At 37.6% G+C, this 13,390-nt stretch overlaps 1 protein-coding gene across 2 annotated transcripts in view; it reads right to left on the bottom strand.

Moving 5' to 3' along the window:
• Positions 1-2,944: 2,944 nt before the first annotated feature.
• Positions 2,945-13,390, bottom strand: part of dph6 (diphthamine biosynthesis 6) — a 63,289-nt gene continuing 52,843 nt past the window's right edge. Inside the window, exons 14-15 of one of the 2 annotated variants that reach the window (XM_066694317.1) lie at positions 10,604-11,009; positions 2,945-4,103 (exon numbers count right to left, since the gene is read on the bottom strand). In XM_066694317.1, the coding sequence (XP_066550414.1) occupies positions 3,985-4,103; positions 10,604-11,009 (525 nt within the window). In that variant the 3' untranslated portion in view covers positions 2,945-3,984. The remainder of the gene's footprint in view (positions 4,104-10,603; positions 11,010-13,390) is intronic. The other variant, XM_066694318.1, reaches the window with a different exon arrangement.

Below are 13,390 nucleotides of genomic sequence, written 5' to 3'. Positions count from 1 at the left end.
CTTTTTAACATGTTTATCCACCAACCGGCCACAGAGTTTATGATTTCATCTTCCCATCTTCTGCATCGTCTTCTAGGTCTTTTTTAATCTCATTATCCATTAAATAGCTTCCTTTGTCCGTCTGTTCTTCTTGCAGTGTGTCCGGCCCATTGCCATTTTAACATTGTAACTCTCTCAATGATGTCACATTTTGTTCTCGGACACATTAGTTTCCTTTTCCATCTCTTCTTGTTATTCAAAGCATACATCTTTCCATGCTGCTTTGTGTTGTCCTCCATAAGTGAGCACTGGTAGTATGCATTGATCAAATACTTTTATCTTCGGGCAAATAGTTAGATTTCCAAATCAACAGTGTGCTGTTTCTTACAAATGTACTCCCATTTCCACTCTTCTTTTGATTTCTTCCACTGTATCTCAATTTGCATTGATTTGTTGTCCAATGTAGACATAGCTTATGATTTATTCAAGTATCTGTTGATCTACTTACATTTTCTTCGATTTAACAAAGCTGTTAAACATGACATTGGCTTTACTCAAGTTAATTTTCAGTCCAGTTTTCTTGCTTGTATCGGAGAGATCTTGAATTTGAAGCTGTAGGTCTTCAGGTGTTTTTGCAGAGATGACTGTGATGAATGGCATCGGCAAATTGCAAGTTGTTCTAATAAGCTCCGATTATCTTGATTCCTTTTCTTCCCAGTCCAAAGTCTTCAAGAGTTGCTGTGAAGGGTTTTGGAGAGATTGTTTCTCCTTGACGCACTCTTTTGCAGATCTTGATCTTGTCGGTGTCTTGGTGGAGTCAGATTGTTGGAGTAGCATTGTTGTAGATCTATATTTAGTTATACAGGTTTCCTCTGTGTTTTAATTTCTTTGTCTACACTAAATCAAGTGCTTTCTTGTAGTCAGAGGAAGCTCATATTCTCAGCATTTGTATATGATCTCAACTTGTATATGATCCATCGTGTTATATCCAACTATAAAAAAATTAAAGGAGAAATGGGTAAAAAAACAATAGACCCGTAATCCCACAGACAGCCTGCTTCAACTCTGAACACCCGTACCGAAGGCTAAAATAAACAAATTAGAGTACTAATTACACTGGAGCCCAAAAAATGATTTTAACCTTACTGTAAATAAAATATCACCGTTTAACCATGCCCTTTTAGGAACAAGTAATTAAACATGAACCTGCTGTGATATATCTTTGAGGTTGTGCTGTTTCAATTAAGGTACGGTATTGTGCTTCACTCCGACTGTCCACAGGAGGGCAGCACACTCCACTTTATAAAGCCATGAAAAATGCAAGGCTGTCTGCATTACCAACATGTACTGTAGTTGGTGTTGTGTAATAAATAAATAAACTAATTAAATCAATACATGAACTGCATCAATATTTATAATAATGTTTGGATTCGAAGTCATATATTCATTTGCTAAACAAAATACAATTATGATCATGTGAGTTATGTGTAAGAATTACCCACAGGCCCAACAGAAAGAAAGGGCCCGAAGCTCAGCTGTTTCCCTGTCTGCGTGGCGCGAGTGCGTTCCTCACCGCCCCGCACTAGGCATGGGCTGCACATGACAAGTCCAGAGCTAGCCTGGGGAGGCTTTCTTTGAAGTGCACAGAAAGGACATGTCAGCGGCAGCCACCATGAAAATCAACTGGACGTAGGTGTTTGACAGTCATAAGAAAAGGAATGTAATTTAATAATATTCTTGTTTGAGCATCCAGCTTCTATGACAATATCTATGCTACGTAGCAGCTGTGACCTAAACAAAACCGTGCAACATGTCAAATCCTTTGTGAATTTTCATTATTTGCCTAATAATATGCCTACAAAATAGCATTATTACTATTATTTTCTCCTTCTTCACATAGTCAGTTATTTATATAAATCACTGGATCTTCATGCTGCCAATAACAATATAACACTCTCACCTTGCATCACAGTGAGGATCTGACAGCCCCAATCGCACCGGCAGTCTTGACACTGAAGGCTTGCCGAATGTGCGTCGCAGGGCATCAGCCATATATGCACCACATGGCGTCATGATCACAGGAACAGATTGAAAAGGCAAGTAGTGCAGGACTTTCAGAAAGACAGATTTCATAACCTATTCACATGGCTGTTGCCGTGAAAAGGGCCAGGGACGTTTCTCAGTGGGGAAAGACCCACCGTTTGCTATTCTAGCCACCTTCGGCGTCTCAGACATCGTACTCGTGCGCTGGTTCGAAATCTGTGTTCCAGAGGGAAGAGTGACATCTATAGAATTGCCAATATTGCCACTGGCACCGACTTGATCTTTTATCCCCATCTGTACACTGTCCAAGATATCCCAAAACATATCGCCACACACACAGAGAACTGCAAATGTACATACATAACCTGAATATGACTTTACTTAACTAAAATAATGCTTTAAAAGACATATCACTAGTTGTGTGGTACTTGCTTTTGTATTTTTCAAGGGAAACCTATTCTTGTGGGCTTCCGTTGGCTCTGCAAAGAAACATCTTTGGGCCATTCACCTTTTATATGTATAAATGATAATAAAAAACACACACGACTAATAGTTGTGTCTGGATCAATAACCTGCCAGGATACTGTAATTTCAAGTACAATAGAAGGTATAACTAAAGTAATGATGCATTCCAATTCGGTTTTTCAATAAATGACCTTAAAAAAAATAAACTTCTAAGAAAAATTGTAAATTGTGGTGTTTTTCTTCGGCTTTAAATTAGGAAGTCTAGCCTGCAGCTGTGTGCTTAACCGTCCATTCTTATTTACCAGACAGAATTTTAATCAATAGAGAATGTACAGGGGTTTAATCTTTTCAGGTGCTTGGTGCTGATTGCCCATTACAAGATAATAACATCTTTCTGGCTAGTGAAGCATGAAAGAGAAACAAACAAGGCAAAAAAAAAAAAAAAAAAAAAACACAGTTAGCAAGTAAAGGTATGTATTTATTATAAAAGCCTTCACTGGCAATTGGGATTTTTATCAGATTATTAGCACAATGCATCCCCAGCAAATTGCTACTGGACTAAGAATCCTTGGCCTCCCACAGTAATAATGATATTCACTTACTGGGAAATACTATTTAAGTTTATCCTAGGATCCATGGCTTCAACTGCATAGTTACAGATAAAATCAGACACTTTCGTCTGCACCAAAGCAGGTGGACAGATCATTTCCCAACATGTGCTGTTGTCATCTAAAGGTAACTGCAGGAAGGCCTATGAAAGTGGTTCTACAAAGAAGGGAGATGGTTGTACTGCTTGTCAGCTATATATTATTATATTTTATTAATTATCCTTTTACATGGAATGCATTGATACTGCTGAATGCTGTAATAAGGCGAGGCTGCAAATACAGAATATTTACTGACTGTGTAATTTGTATTAAAGACCTGAGAGGTGGTCGTTTTTCAATGTTGGCCTTAATATTGTGATACACAGATTAGTTATCATTGATTTTCTCCAATTCGCATGTCACTTCAGCACTTTACTGAGGAGTTATAAAAATCACTAACTGTTCTCCACTCTCCTGCGCACTAAATACATCCCGAGTGTGGAGTTTGCCCACTCTCGCTGCATTCCTGTTTTGTAGTTGAGATCTATAAACTAAGGGACATTGCTCTTTCCTTATTAACTGGACATTTTCATGCACGTCCAGAAACTTCTCAGTTTGTTTATTTACCAGGAATGTGTCTATATCCCCGTTATACAATAATAAACATACACAAAAAAAAGCACTAAGTTCACATAGCTTGGTATAGCAGCTTCTCATACTGTGAGGTTTGCTCCCCTTCGTTTTAGCAGGCAACGATAGATGCTTACGTTTTGGCAAGTCATACAAGAGGAAAGAGGAAACGAGAACCCTGACCATGACGATTCGTCCTGCTTTGGCAACTGGAATGCCAGATTGTGGTGTGGTCAGTGCGAGGAGAAAATCAGGCGGCAGGTCAGTGTGTTCCCATTTACTACTGGCTCAACCAGCAGGAAACGTGTAGGACTTTCAAGTCAGGTAGATCCTTAACTGGAACCAAAACCAAAGCTGGGCTCCTTTGGTCCAAATGCCTCTTCATAGCCTCTCCAAATGCTGCAAAAAAGGAAAGCAAATGTAAGTATTTATGAAACATCATAAGAAACTACAACATGGATGTTATGAGCAGATTTTGATTACATATATAAGCTCCATGGTATCTCACAATCAAAGGCAAAAGCAAGAGATATATTTTACATTCCTACATTTTGAATAGCAGTTTTAGTATATGCTGACACAGAACTGATGAAAACATAACATATTGCCCCACAGTCTATAAATTGACAGATCATTTAAATATAAATGCATTAAATGAAAAGTGAACCAAGAAACACAACTGTCTTTTAGAAGTTATCTTTAGTAATACAAATATTTGGCTTCATCAGACCCTTCTCCATATAGAAGTTCCTTGTTTTCCTTCTGTTTTGATTTGATATTGTTAGTCTTTATCAAAATAAGGATTTTATTAATTTATTCGTTTTGTTTGATCGAGCCCATCCTTTGCATAGAGTTTCAATGCTAGAGCTTCCACACGTGGGATTAGGTCAGATACCAAACGGCGGCCTAAAATCGGCCCGTCCCAGAAGATGTGCCCTGTGGTCAGTGCAGCACTTAACCCTTCGACCAGGTTTGACATGACTATTCACAAATTATTGATGTCCACAAATCCCTGGCAGATTGCAGCCAGTCATTCATCTCCCTGCAGTCAAAGCATATGGTCACTAACGGCTGGACATAAAAAGAAAAAAAAAAAAGAAAGTGCTCTTCCAGGATTGCTGCAAAAGCATGGACATGTTAGACGGTGACTGAAGTGGACTAAGAACTGTTGACATGAGTCGCATCTTGTTAGGGGATCATTTGAATTGATCTGAATCTGTCTTCTCTGCACATTTTAATTAAAGCGGTGTGGTACACAAATTCTGATATACGTGACGGGGGTGGGGGTAGGGGTTAGGTTATCAGCTGACGAGTGGACATCTTTGTGTGACTTTGATCTGTAATGTGATATAATTAAACTTGTACAGAAAACATCTTAACAGACATGTTTACGTGCAGGCTAATCTGGTGAAACTAACTGTTGTTTGACTGTCTGTACAAGGATATATGGCAGATGTCAGTGTCACACACCGAAACTGTGCCTACAGTGGTAGAAATTGTGTCCCTCAGGGTCAAAGGTCAACCAGGGCATTAGAAAGGTGCATCATTAAATATTAAGCTTGTGCACTTTCAGGCCTATAAAAATAATATTTAGATACCATATCAAATAAGTTAAAAGCATTATCCAGTATGCGATTATTTAAAAAGGAGCAGTTTATTTTCCCTGCTTATGTCACCTCTAGGCATCTTTACGAGACCAGCTACTGACTGCATACCAGAGAGGATTGCAGTCAAATAAAAAAGAATCCAACGAGAAGGGCTTGTATCACACTTTGGAAAATATGATTTTTATGAAGGTGACAGATTCTTTTTGAGGCGCGGTTTACGGTGGATAAAGTGACGTCACCCGAGTTAAAAGTGCTGTCTGATCTGTGCAATTCCCAGTAGCGTTGCCCAGCCCAGCTGCATGGGGAGGGTGAGTCAATGGGGCAAAACAACGCTAAGCTCCAAGAGGAGAAACACTGACATGACAATGCCAGATGCTGTGGTGGTTTCTTAATGTGGATACCCATCTACACAACAACAAAGTGGTCAGAAACCATCGCATGAGTCCTAAAAGCAATCACATTAGCAATGGGATGGAACTAAACCATCAACCCAAGGGTACAGTTTATTATTCTGCTTCAGATGAAACAGAAATAAAGTGTACTCTCTGAATATCTCGCCGTATTTGTCAGAGGAGGGATTGTACATAATCAGGGCTACAATTCTCTTTTATGTCCGGTGCTATCAAGTTTTTTTTCCAGAGTGTTCGTTTTTATTACTTTATATTTAATCTATTGGGGTTTATGATATTCTTACAAAGGAAAAGGGGATAATGTGTGAAATGGGTGATGCCTGCTGGGTCTGGTCTGTTTCCAGTAGAGTAAAAGCCTAAAGCACAGTAGTTTTTTGTGCTAGAGTGAATTTCAAACTGTTTCAAATTAACCGATAAACTACTGCATAATTAGTAGGCATCAGATCATGAAAATTGTTAATTTAGGCCGAGGTGGCTGAACAATGTGCCGGAAAGGCAAAATGTAGCGAATATTGCTAATTTCAACAGAGAGAGGAAATTGTCCCACTGAAATGGGCACTTTCCCCTTCGAGCACATTTGAAGGTCTTGGGCAAAGCGTGCCATCTCGCTGAGGGGAATTGCTAACTAACTAAAACATTATTTTGATATCATTCTAAAACACATTTGTATTAGGATCTATTACAAAAATATGATAATATGTAAACTATATATATATATATATATATATAGTTTACATTTTATTAAAAAATATATCACAAACATTTGCATGAGGGAATGCAAATTCCATTGCTCTTGTTTGTAATTCTAATTCAGCCTTGTTTTAAAGCATTATTATTACGGATATACACACAAGTATATCTATACGCATATACAGATAGAAGGAGATATCATAAAAATGTAGTCTGGGGTGTAATTAAATACCACAGACAAATGTATATCACTTGAGTGAGAACCCAAGCCCAGTCTTAACTAAGCTGAATCAAGTGCAATCTTCACAGTTTTCTCTAGGCTGAATCAGAGTCCAACAAAGACATCACTGTTGAGAAATATAGTTTAATAACTATACATACATATTAAACTAACAAATTTCCGAATGACATTGTTTGAAAATAGAGTGTAACTACTTGCAGCTACAACTTTATCTGTGGATGTTACATCCTGCAAAAATCAACGAGGCGTACAGTGACTGCACTCATTTTGTTAAGCTATCTTCTGTTTGTTGAGATGAAAGCAGGCCGTTTGTGATGTTCAAGTAATGTTTCTGCAAGGCAGGAAAGCAAAGCGTCCCTCCAGCTTTTTCAATTGCCTGCTGGCCTCGGGGTCTGCTATTGTTTCCAGCTGCTAGCCTCGGGGATGCCTCTTCATTCTCACCTTGCCCAAAGAAAAAAACTAGCCATTCACCATGAGAATGGCACCGCACCACATCTACCATTGTCAGCAAAGAGGTCACTCACAGTTGTTACAACGAGCGAGTGAACAGTTTGGAGCAATCTTTGTGTATGTCATAGGAGACTTAAACACATCTTTGGTTCTGTTACTATATATACTATGTTGAGACTTTACTTTGGAAAAACTGTCAAGAACAAGAATGCCTTTTTCTAATCCTTGTGTGTTTACAGTGGCCGTCAGTTTGATCTTGACTCCACACCACGGACTCAAGGCTTTCTTCAGCTGATGCTCTAGGTCAGATACATTTTTTGATCTAGAACCCTGTGCTCGGAGGGTGGTTTAATATTTGATTTTTAAAAAGTATGAATAGAAATATAATGTGATTGCATTAAAAAGTGAATGCAAAAGGCCAAAAGCAAACAGATATGAAGTCCTTTAAGCTTTTGTATGCATAAAGCACCTGTTAATGCTGTGAAATGTTGGATGGAAAATTCCTCCTGACACACTACTCCACAACATACACAGATATCAAGTTAATGTATTTAAGGAGTTAGGCATCAGAGGGTTTATTTAGTGTCCATATAAGATATGAGGTACCATTCTGAAAAAAAAAACACATTTCAGTCTTAATACTGGGTTAAAGGGACATATTGACCATTGGCATTTTCAAGGGACCGATATTCTGTCGTCACCTATAATAGATTGCAAATTTGTTTTTGTTTACTTAGACGCTTTTTTTTCTTTTTCAATTTCTGAATCCATGGAGAGTTTTATTCCTTTCATTTTTCTTCTTTCTACATGTGGGATACATTGGCCTGCACTAAAAACAATCAGATGGTTTTAAATGATTTCTTTACAAAACAGAGCGAATTTACTCATGTTACACATCAAACCCTGCGTCCGTCATACACAAATGGCATTCAATAACGAACAGCCTGTCCACGTTAAATGTCTGCCTATCAGCTTAAGTCCATGAGACAATCCAATGTAGACATCTTGAAATATGTTGCCCATTTTCAACATGGTTTGCTTTCTAAAGGGTAGGCTTTATTCCTTGTGACTTTTCTGATAATGCCAGCGTGTTACTTCTCATTATCCACCGTTGACTTTTCGAAGGAATTATCCACTGAGTAAAAGCTTTGACCCATAAACAAAGCCAGTGGCATCAATTGAGGGCATAACAGCTTTTTGCTGGGAAAAGGTAACAAATTCCACTTCAATGATAAGCTAATATACCATTTTAAGCATCCAGCTAAAAAGAAAGGAAAAAGTCCTGATACTCAAAACAACATCAATAATAATAATTAATAATAATAATGTAGGCTAGTTATTGCTGTAATTTAAAAGATTTGCATTTCCAATTATTATATATCTAAAATGTAATTAATATTATACATTATATTACATAGTAGTAAAAATATTTAATTTTCTAATTTAATAAATGGCAATAGAGTTTTATTTTTGACCTTTTTAATTTATAAGTAAGTATTTTATACATGCTATCAGCCTAATCTTGTCAGAAATCAGGCTTGGCATAGTCACGGCTCGAAGGGGAGGACTCTAAAGAACATAAGAAAGTTTACAAACGAGAGGAGGCCATTCGACCCATCGCGCTCGTTTGGTGTCCATTAGCAAAAGAGTTAAAGAAAACGTCTGCGCTGGAAACAGCGTTAGTGGACCAGTAGGTGATACTGTTCCCTTGAAATTGACCAAACCAGTACCTCATACTCCAATACAGAGAGAGGGGACTCCACCTCTTAGGTCTTGAGTACTTATGTTCATTATAGATCCCTTGACATTATATCAGTTAAATAATTAATGTTAATGTAATCTGATGCTGGTACATAAAATTACATTTAAAACACCCTAAATAATCTACAGATAAAAGCCATTTATTTACAAATGGCTGCTTTAAACATCCGTCTCTGCTTAATTTGGTGTATGCTGTTTACATGGTTTAATCTTCTTGTACGAATTGTTCTGGTAGCACACATATACACACATAGCACATAGGTAGTGATTAGGGCTCTGAACTCATGACTGGAAGGTTGTGGGTTCAAATCCTGGGTGGGGCAGTGCTGTTGTACCCCTGAGCAAAGTACTTCACTTAGATTGCTCTAGTAAAATGCCCAGCTGTATAAATGGGCACAAATGTAAGTCGCCCTGGCTAAGAGGGTCAGCTAAATGACAAAAATAATAATAATTGTAAAACAAAAGAGTATATGTTCACACCCAAAAAATGGTATTCACACTGGAATTCTAAAACAAAAAAGTTAGAATATATCTGGAACTGTATTTTTCTTTTTTAATTACTACTTCATACCGTCTCTTTTAGAACATCTGTTTCAAATTATTTCAAACTGGTGTGACAATAACAATGGACTCGTGGAAAGTTGCCTATGGTTTTAATCCACACAGTTAACAGTGTAAACCCTATTCTTGGATTTAAAAACAAATCTAAATTAAAATGGGCAGCAAAGGGAACAGGAAACTGTTACATTGATTTTCTTATTTAATATCCTCAGCTGACCTCAATAGTGGATGGTGACACATTAAGCGGATAGATGATAACACTCTTTACAATTTGTTTCTCTGGCTTTCTTGATATAACAGTTTCACCAGCAGTTTATTCTAATCTATGGTATTCATATTGCATTTGTCCACATTTAAATCTGAAACTAGCTGCAAGATTTGATAAGGTAGCTTCTCCACTTCTTTCAATATGCTTTTATCAACTAGTGACTTCCCAGCTGCATGACACTGTGCCATGGCAATTTCCCAATTACACAATAGGGGATCTAAAATAGATATAAATCTACAGATGCACCTGTCCTTTTAGTTTGACTTAAAATAACTGTGTAAACTCTCACAGCTGTAATACTATTACTTTTAAGCCTAGACACTACAATGTCCAATGTTTGTATTAATTATTATGAATGTTGCCTGCACAATACTTTACTATTGGAGAGAGGTTTGTCTTATTACTTTTGGTTACATTTATTTTTAAAAATGAACCTTGGTATTAAGATTGTTTGTATAAAGTATAAACTAGAGTTTTAATTATATTTTTGGAAAATGCAATGTGATGTTCTAACTGCTGTGACATGTTTTTGATATCCCTTGGGATCCTCATGAAAACAGTGCTGATCAAAGTTTAAATTATTCATTCATTATTGAGAGACAACCCAACAAATGGCCAACACTATCCTTGATCTCATTGATGATTTGTCACTATAATTATATGACTAACATAATAACAGTTGATGCAGACAAACATATTCACTGGTTTGGCTCTGTTTCAGAGTACAAACTGACTGTACTGCTGAAGAAGACCCTGCAATTATGACTCTGTGATTTATGACTTTATCATTTCCGCTTTAAGATGTGTGTTCATAGGAATGAAAATACTTGAAAAAATTAAAAATATATTTGTATAAGTTTGTACAAAGAAGAGAATGTTAGGGAAGAGAGTGAGAGATGGGTGAGATTTACCAGCCACAAGCTGTGCAGCGTCACTGCGGCCGTGCTTATAGAAAGCTCTGAAACACAAGGGAGAGGTGTTGCTGTCCAGCTTTTCCAGGCTTTCTTGGAAGGTACAGACGAGACTTTGAACCGTCTCTTCCTGGATCGTGGCGCAGGGAGAGAGAGGCAAGCTCAGTGACAGGGAGATGGTGGCTGAAGACGAAGAACTGGCTTCTACAACTTCACACTCTATGATGCCAGGTGCTACATCTTTGGTGATATAAAAGGATTTCCTATGCCTGGGATCATCGGTGACAGCGATGATGTGGAACTCCACAGCGGCATCTCTGGGTAGACGGGGAATAACAGATACCACCAAAGGTCCACTCTTTTGGTCTTCTTCGCCATACACTTCATCCTGCAATATAGACACAACCTTCTTACAGGATAAGTCACTTCCCAGCTCTAGACATTTCTGTTTTTAATCTACCCAGGCCTAATTTCCACCAAAATGTAACAATTATAATCATAACTTGATAGATGCTGTTGTTAAAATAATCTCTGAACAAATAAAGCTTAAGGCCGTTTGAGGCACGACAACCCACATTTTGTTTTTTACATTCTTTTCAAAACAGTCATTCTTCACTACTTCAAACACTCGGACTACAGAGGGATTTGAATGAAAACCAGTTGCGTGAACCGTTGCTTTTAAAATTGTTCACAGGGACACTTTGGACATAAGGTACTAACGACTGTTGTTTTAAGAAAGTAGGTAATGTAATACTCTTTAACATGTCAGGCAAATGTATTGAGAGGGAATGATCTTCTACAGAATTGAATATTGAACTCTATATACTCCATACATTTCAAACATTTATTTGTTCCCCCCTGGAAAGTGTTTTTTTTTTACATTTAAAAAGCCTCTGTTTCTCTTGACAGCATTTATTACATTTCTATGGACAAACTATTACCTCAGCAGAGGTGATGTATTTTGCTAAAATGACACATGCAGGTTTAACTACATATTGGTAATGCAATATCAGGATGTATTTCTAGAGAGCCCAAACTCATAGCAACAACTATGAATGAACCAGCAATTTTAGGAAGTTTAGCATTCATTCTAGACATGTTGTGGTGACAGTATAATATTTCACCAAAGACCCTGATTAGTAAACTGACATGATGGGTTTAAAGCGATTGTAATCTACTGAGTTAAAATCCCTTTCTGTGCATGAACCATTATTAGGTGCACAATATGTTTTACCAGCCTGAGGTACAATATACCCTTCAAATAATACTTTGTTGGAGGCTTATCTACTAATGGGTAAGAAATGAGCAACTTAAAACAGTCATTTCAACTAAAGTCGATAAGGCCATAACACTTAACCCCCTTTTCAATTTGCAGGATCAATTTTCATCCACTTACACTCGACTGGGTAAGTGGGGAGTAATGATAGGTTGCACACACTTTATTTTGAAATTCACTCACAAAAATTATTGACAAGAGCATCAAGAGCACTTTTCGCCAGCAGAGGTACTGCAGTTTGACCCATTCTGCTCTTTACATGAATGCAGCACTTACCTGCAGATTAAACTTTAGCAAAGCCTAATTGTGTATCAACAGCAACTATTGCTCCAGCTTCTCAGCTTTAAAGTGTGAGAATGAAAACAGGGGATAATTTTCCAGAAATTGCCAAAGCTCAGCTCACAATAATAATACAAAAAAATTCAAAGAGACCTGTTTGCTTCGAGTGGCGTGTCAGGAACATTACCAAGTTTTTTTTTTTTTCTCGTTCCAAGATAAATGTTATATTAGCACTTAACAGAAGCAAGGTATTCTCCTTCAGGAGATTAATTCTACCCTTGTCAATACTAATTCCCCTCCAAGTGCTGCAAAACACTTTGAAAAGATGAAATATTGGAGCTCTCCAATGGAAAAAGCTGTGCTCATTCAAGCTTAAAGGCCATTTTGTTGGCCCAAGGTGCTGAGGTACTGTTCGTGGAAAATAAGTCTGAGGAACCTCTTGCAGGTCAATTCATTCGCACACACATAAACTTTTCTACTTTCCCCTACTTGTCTAAGGTTGTTAAGTCAATAACTTTTTTAATGCTAACTTTTAGTATTCATTCAAAACAAACTGCACAACTTGAAATCTTTCTTTGGTGTCTTATGGTTCAATTTCAATGCAGCACTAAAACCACACAGCTTCCTGTAGTCCGGTGTGTGTGCACTGGCAGAGGTGTAAGTATTCCACTTCCACACACCGCATTTAACAGGAAATCATTTAAAGACAGTAATCTAATAGAACAGAAGGCGACACAAAGTTGATATATGGTCGAGCTGATTGAGTACAACGGGGGCCATTTCACATGCTGCTCGTCTCCTACAGTCCATTGGATTACTTCACCACAACTACCTCATTTATGTATTTATTATTTATAAATGAGCTGAGAAGCTGAGATGCTAATTGTAACGAAGTTCTGCACAGGAACTGGATTAGAAAGCCAAGACGTTTATCAGCCAAAGAGTTCAGGAGATTTATTTTTCATCTTTTGTCAAATAAGCTACAAAATGATAATAATAAACGTGATTAAAAATAACCTAAAATTATGACTCTTAGGGTTGCTGTTGTGTTCTTTTCCTTACAGCAGTATAACTTTCAAATTTGTCCAAAGAGGTGGACTTCCAACCAGAGTGTCTCTTTATGTGTTTTTTATCCGTTTGTTTTTTCATGTTCGCCCATGCGACTTGCTTGTAAAGCGTGAAACCTGAATGGTAAATACGATAATAAGGAAACAGTGTAAAGCCTTTTAGCA

The sequence above is a fragment of the Amia ocellicauda genome, chromosome 21, assembly GCF_036373705.1.
Source record: "Amia ocellicauda isolate fAmiCal2 chromosome 21, fAmiCal2.hap1, whole genome shotgun sequence".
Classification (NCBI taxonomy): domain Eukaryota; kingdom Metazoa; phylum Chordata; class Actinopteri; order Amiiformes; family Amiidae; genus Amia; species Amia ocellicauda.
Note: the sequence above shows the minus strand (reverse complement) of the source record. Positions and strands in the feature narration are given on the sequence as shown.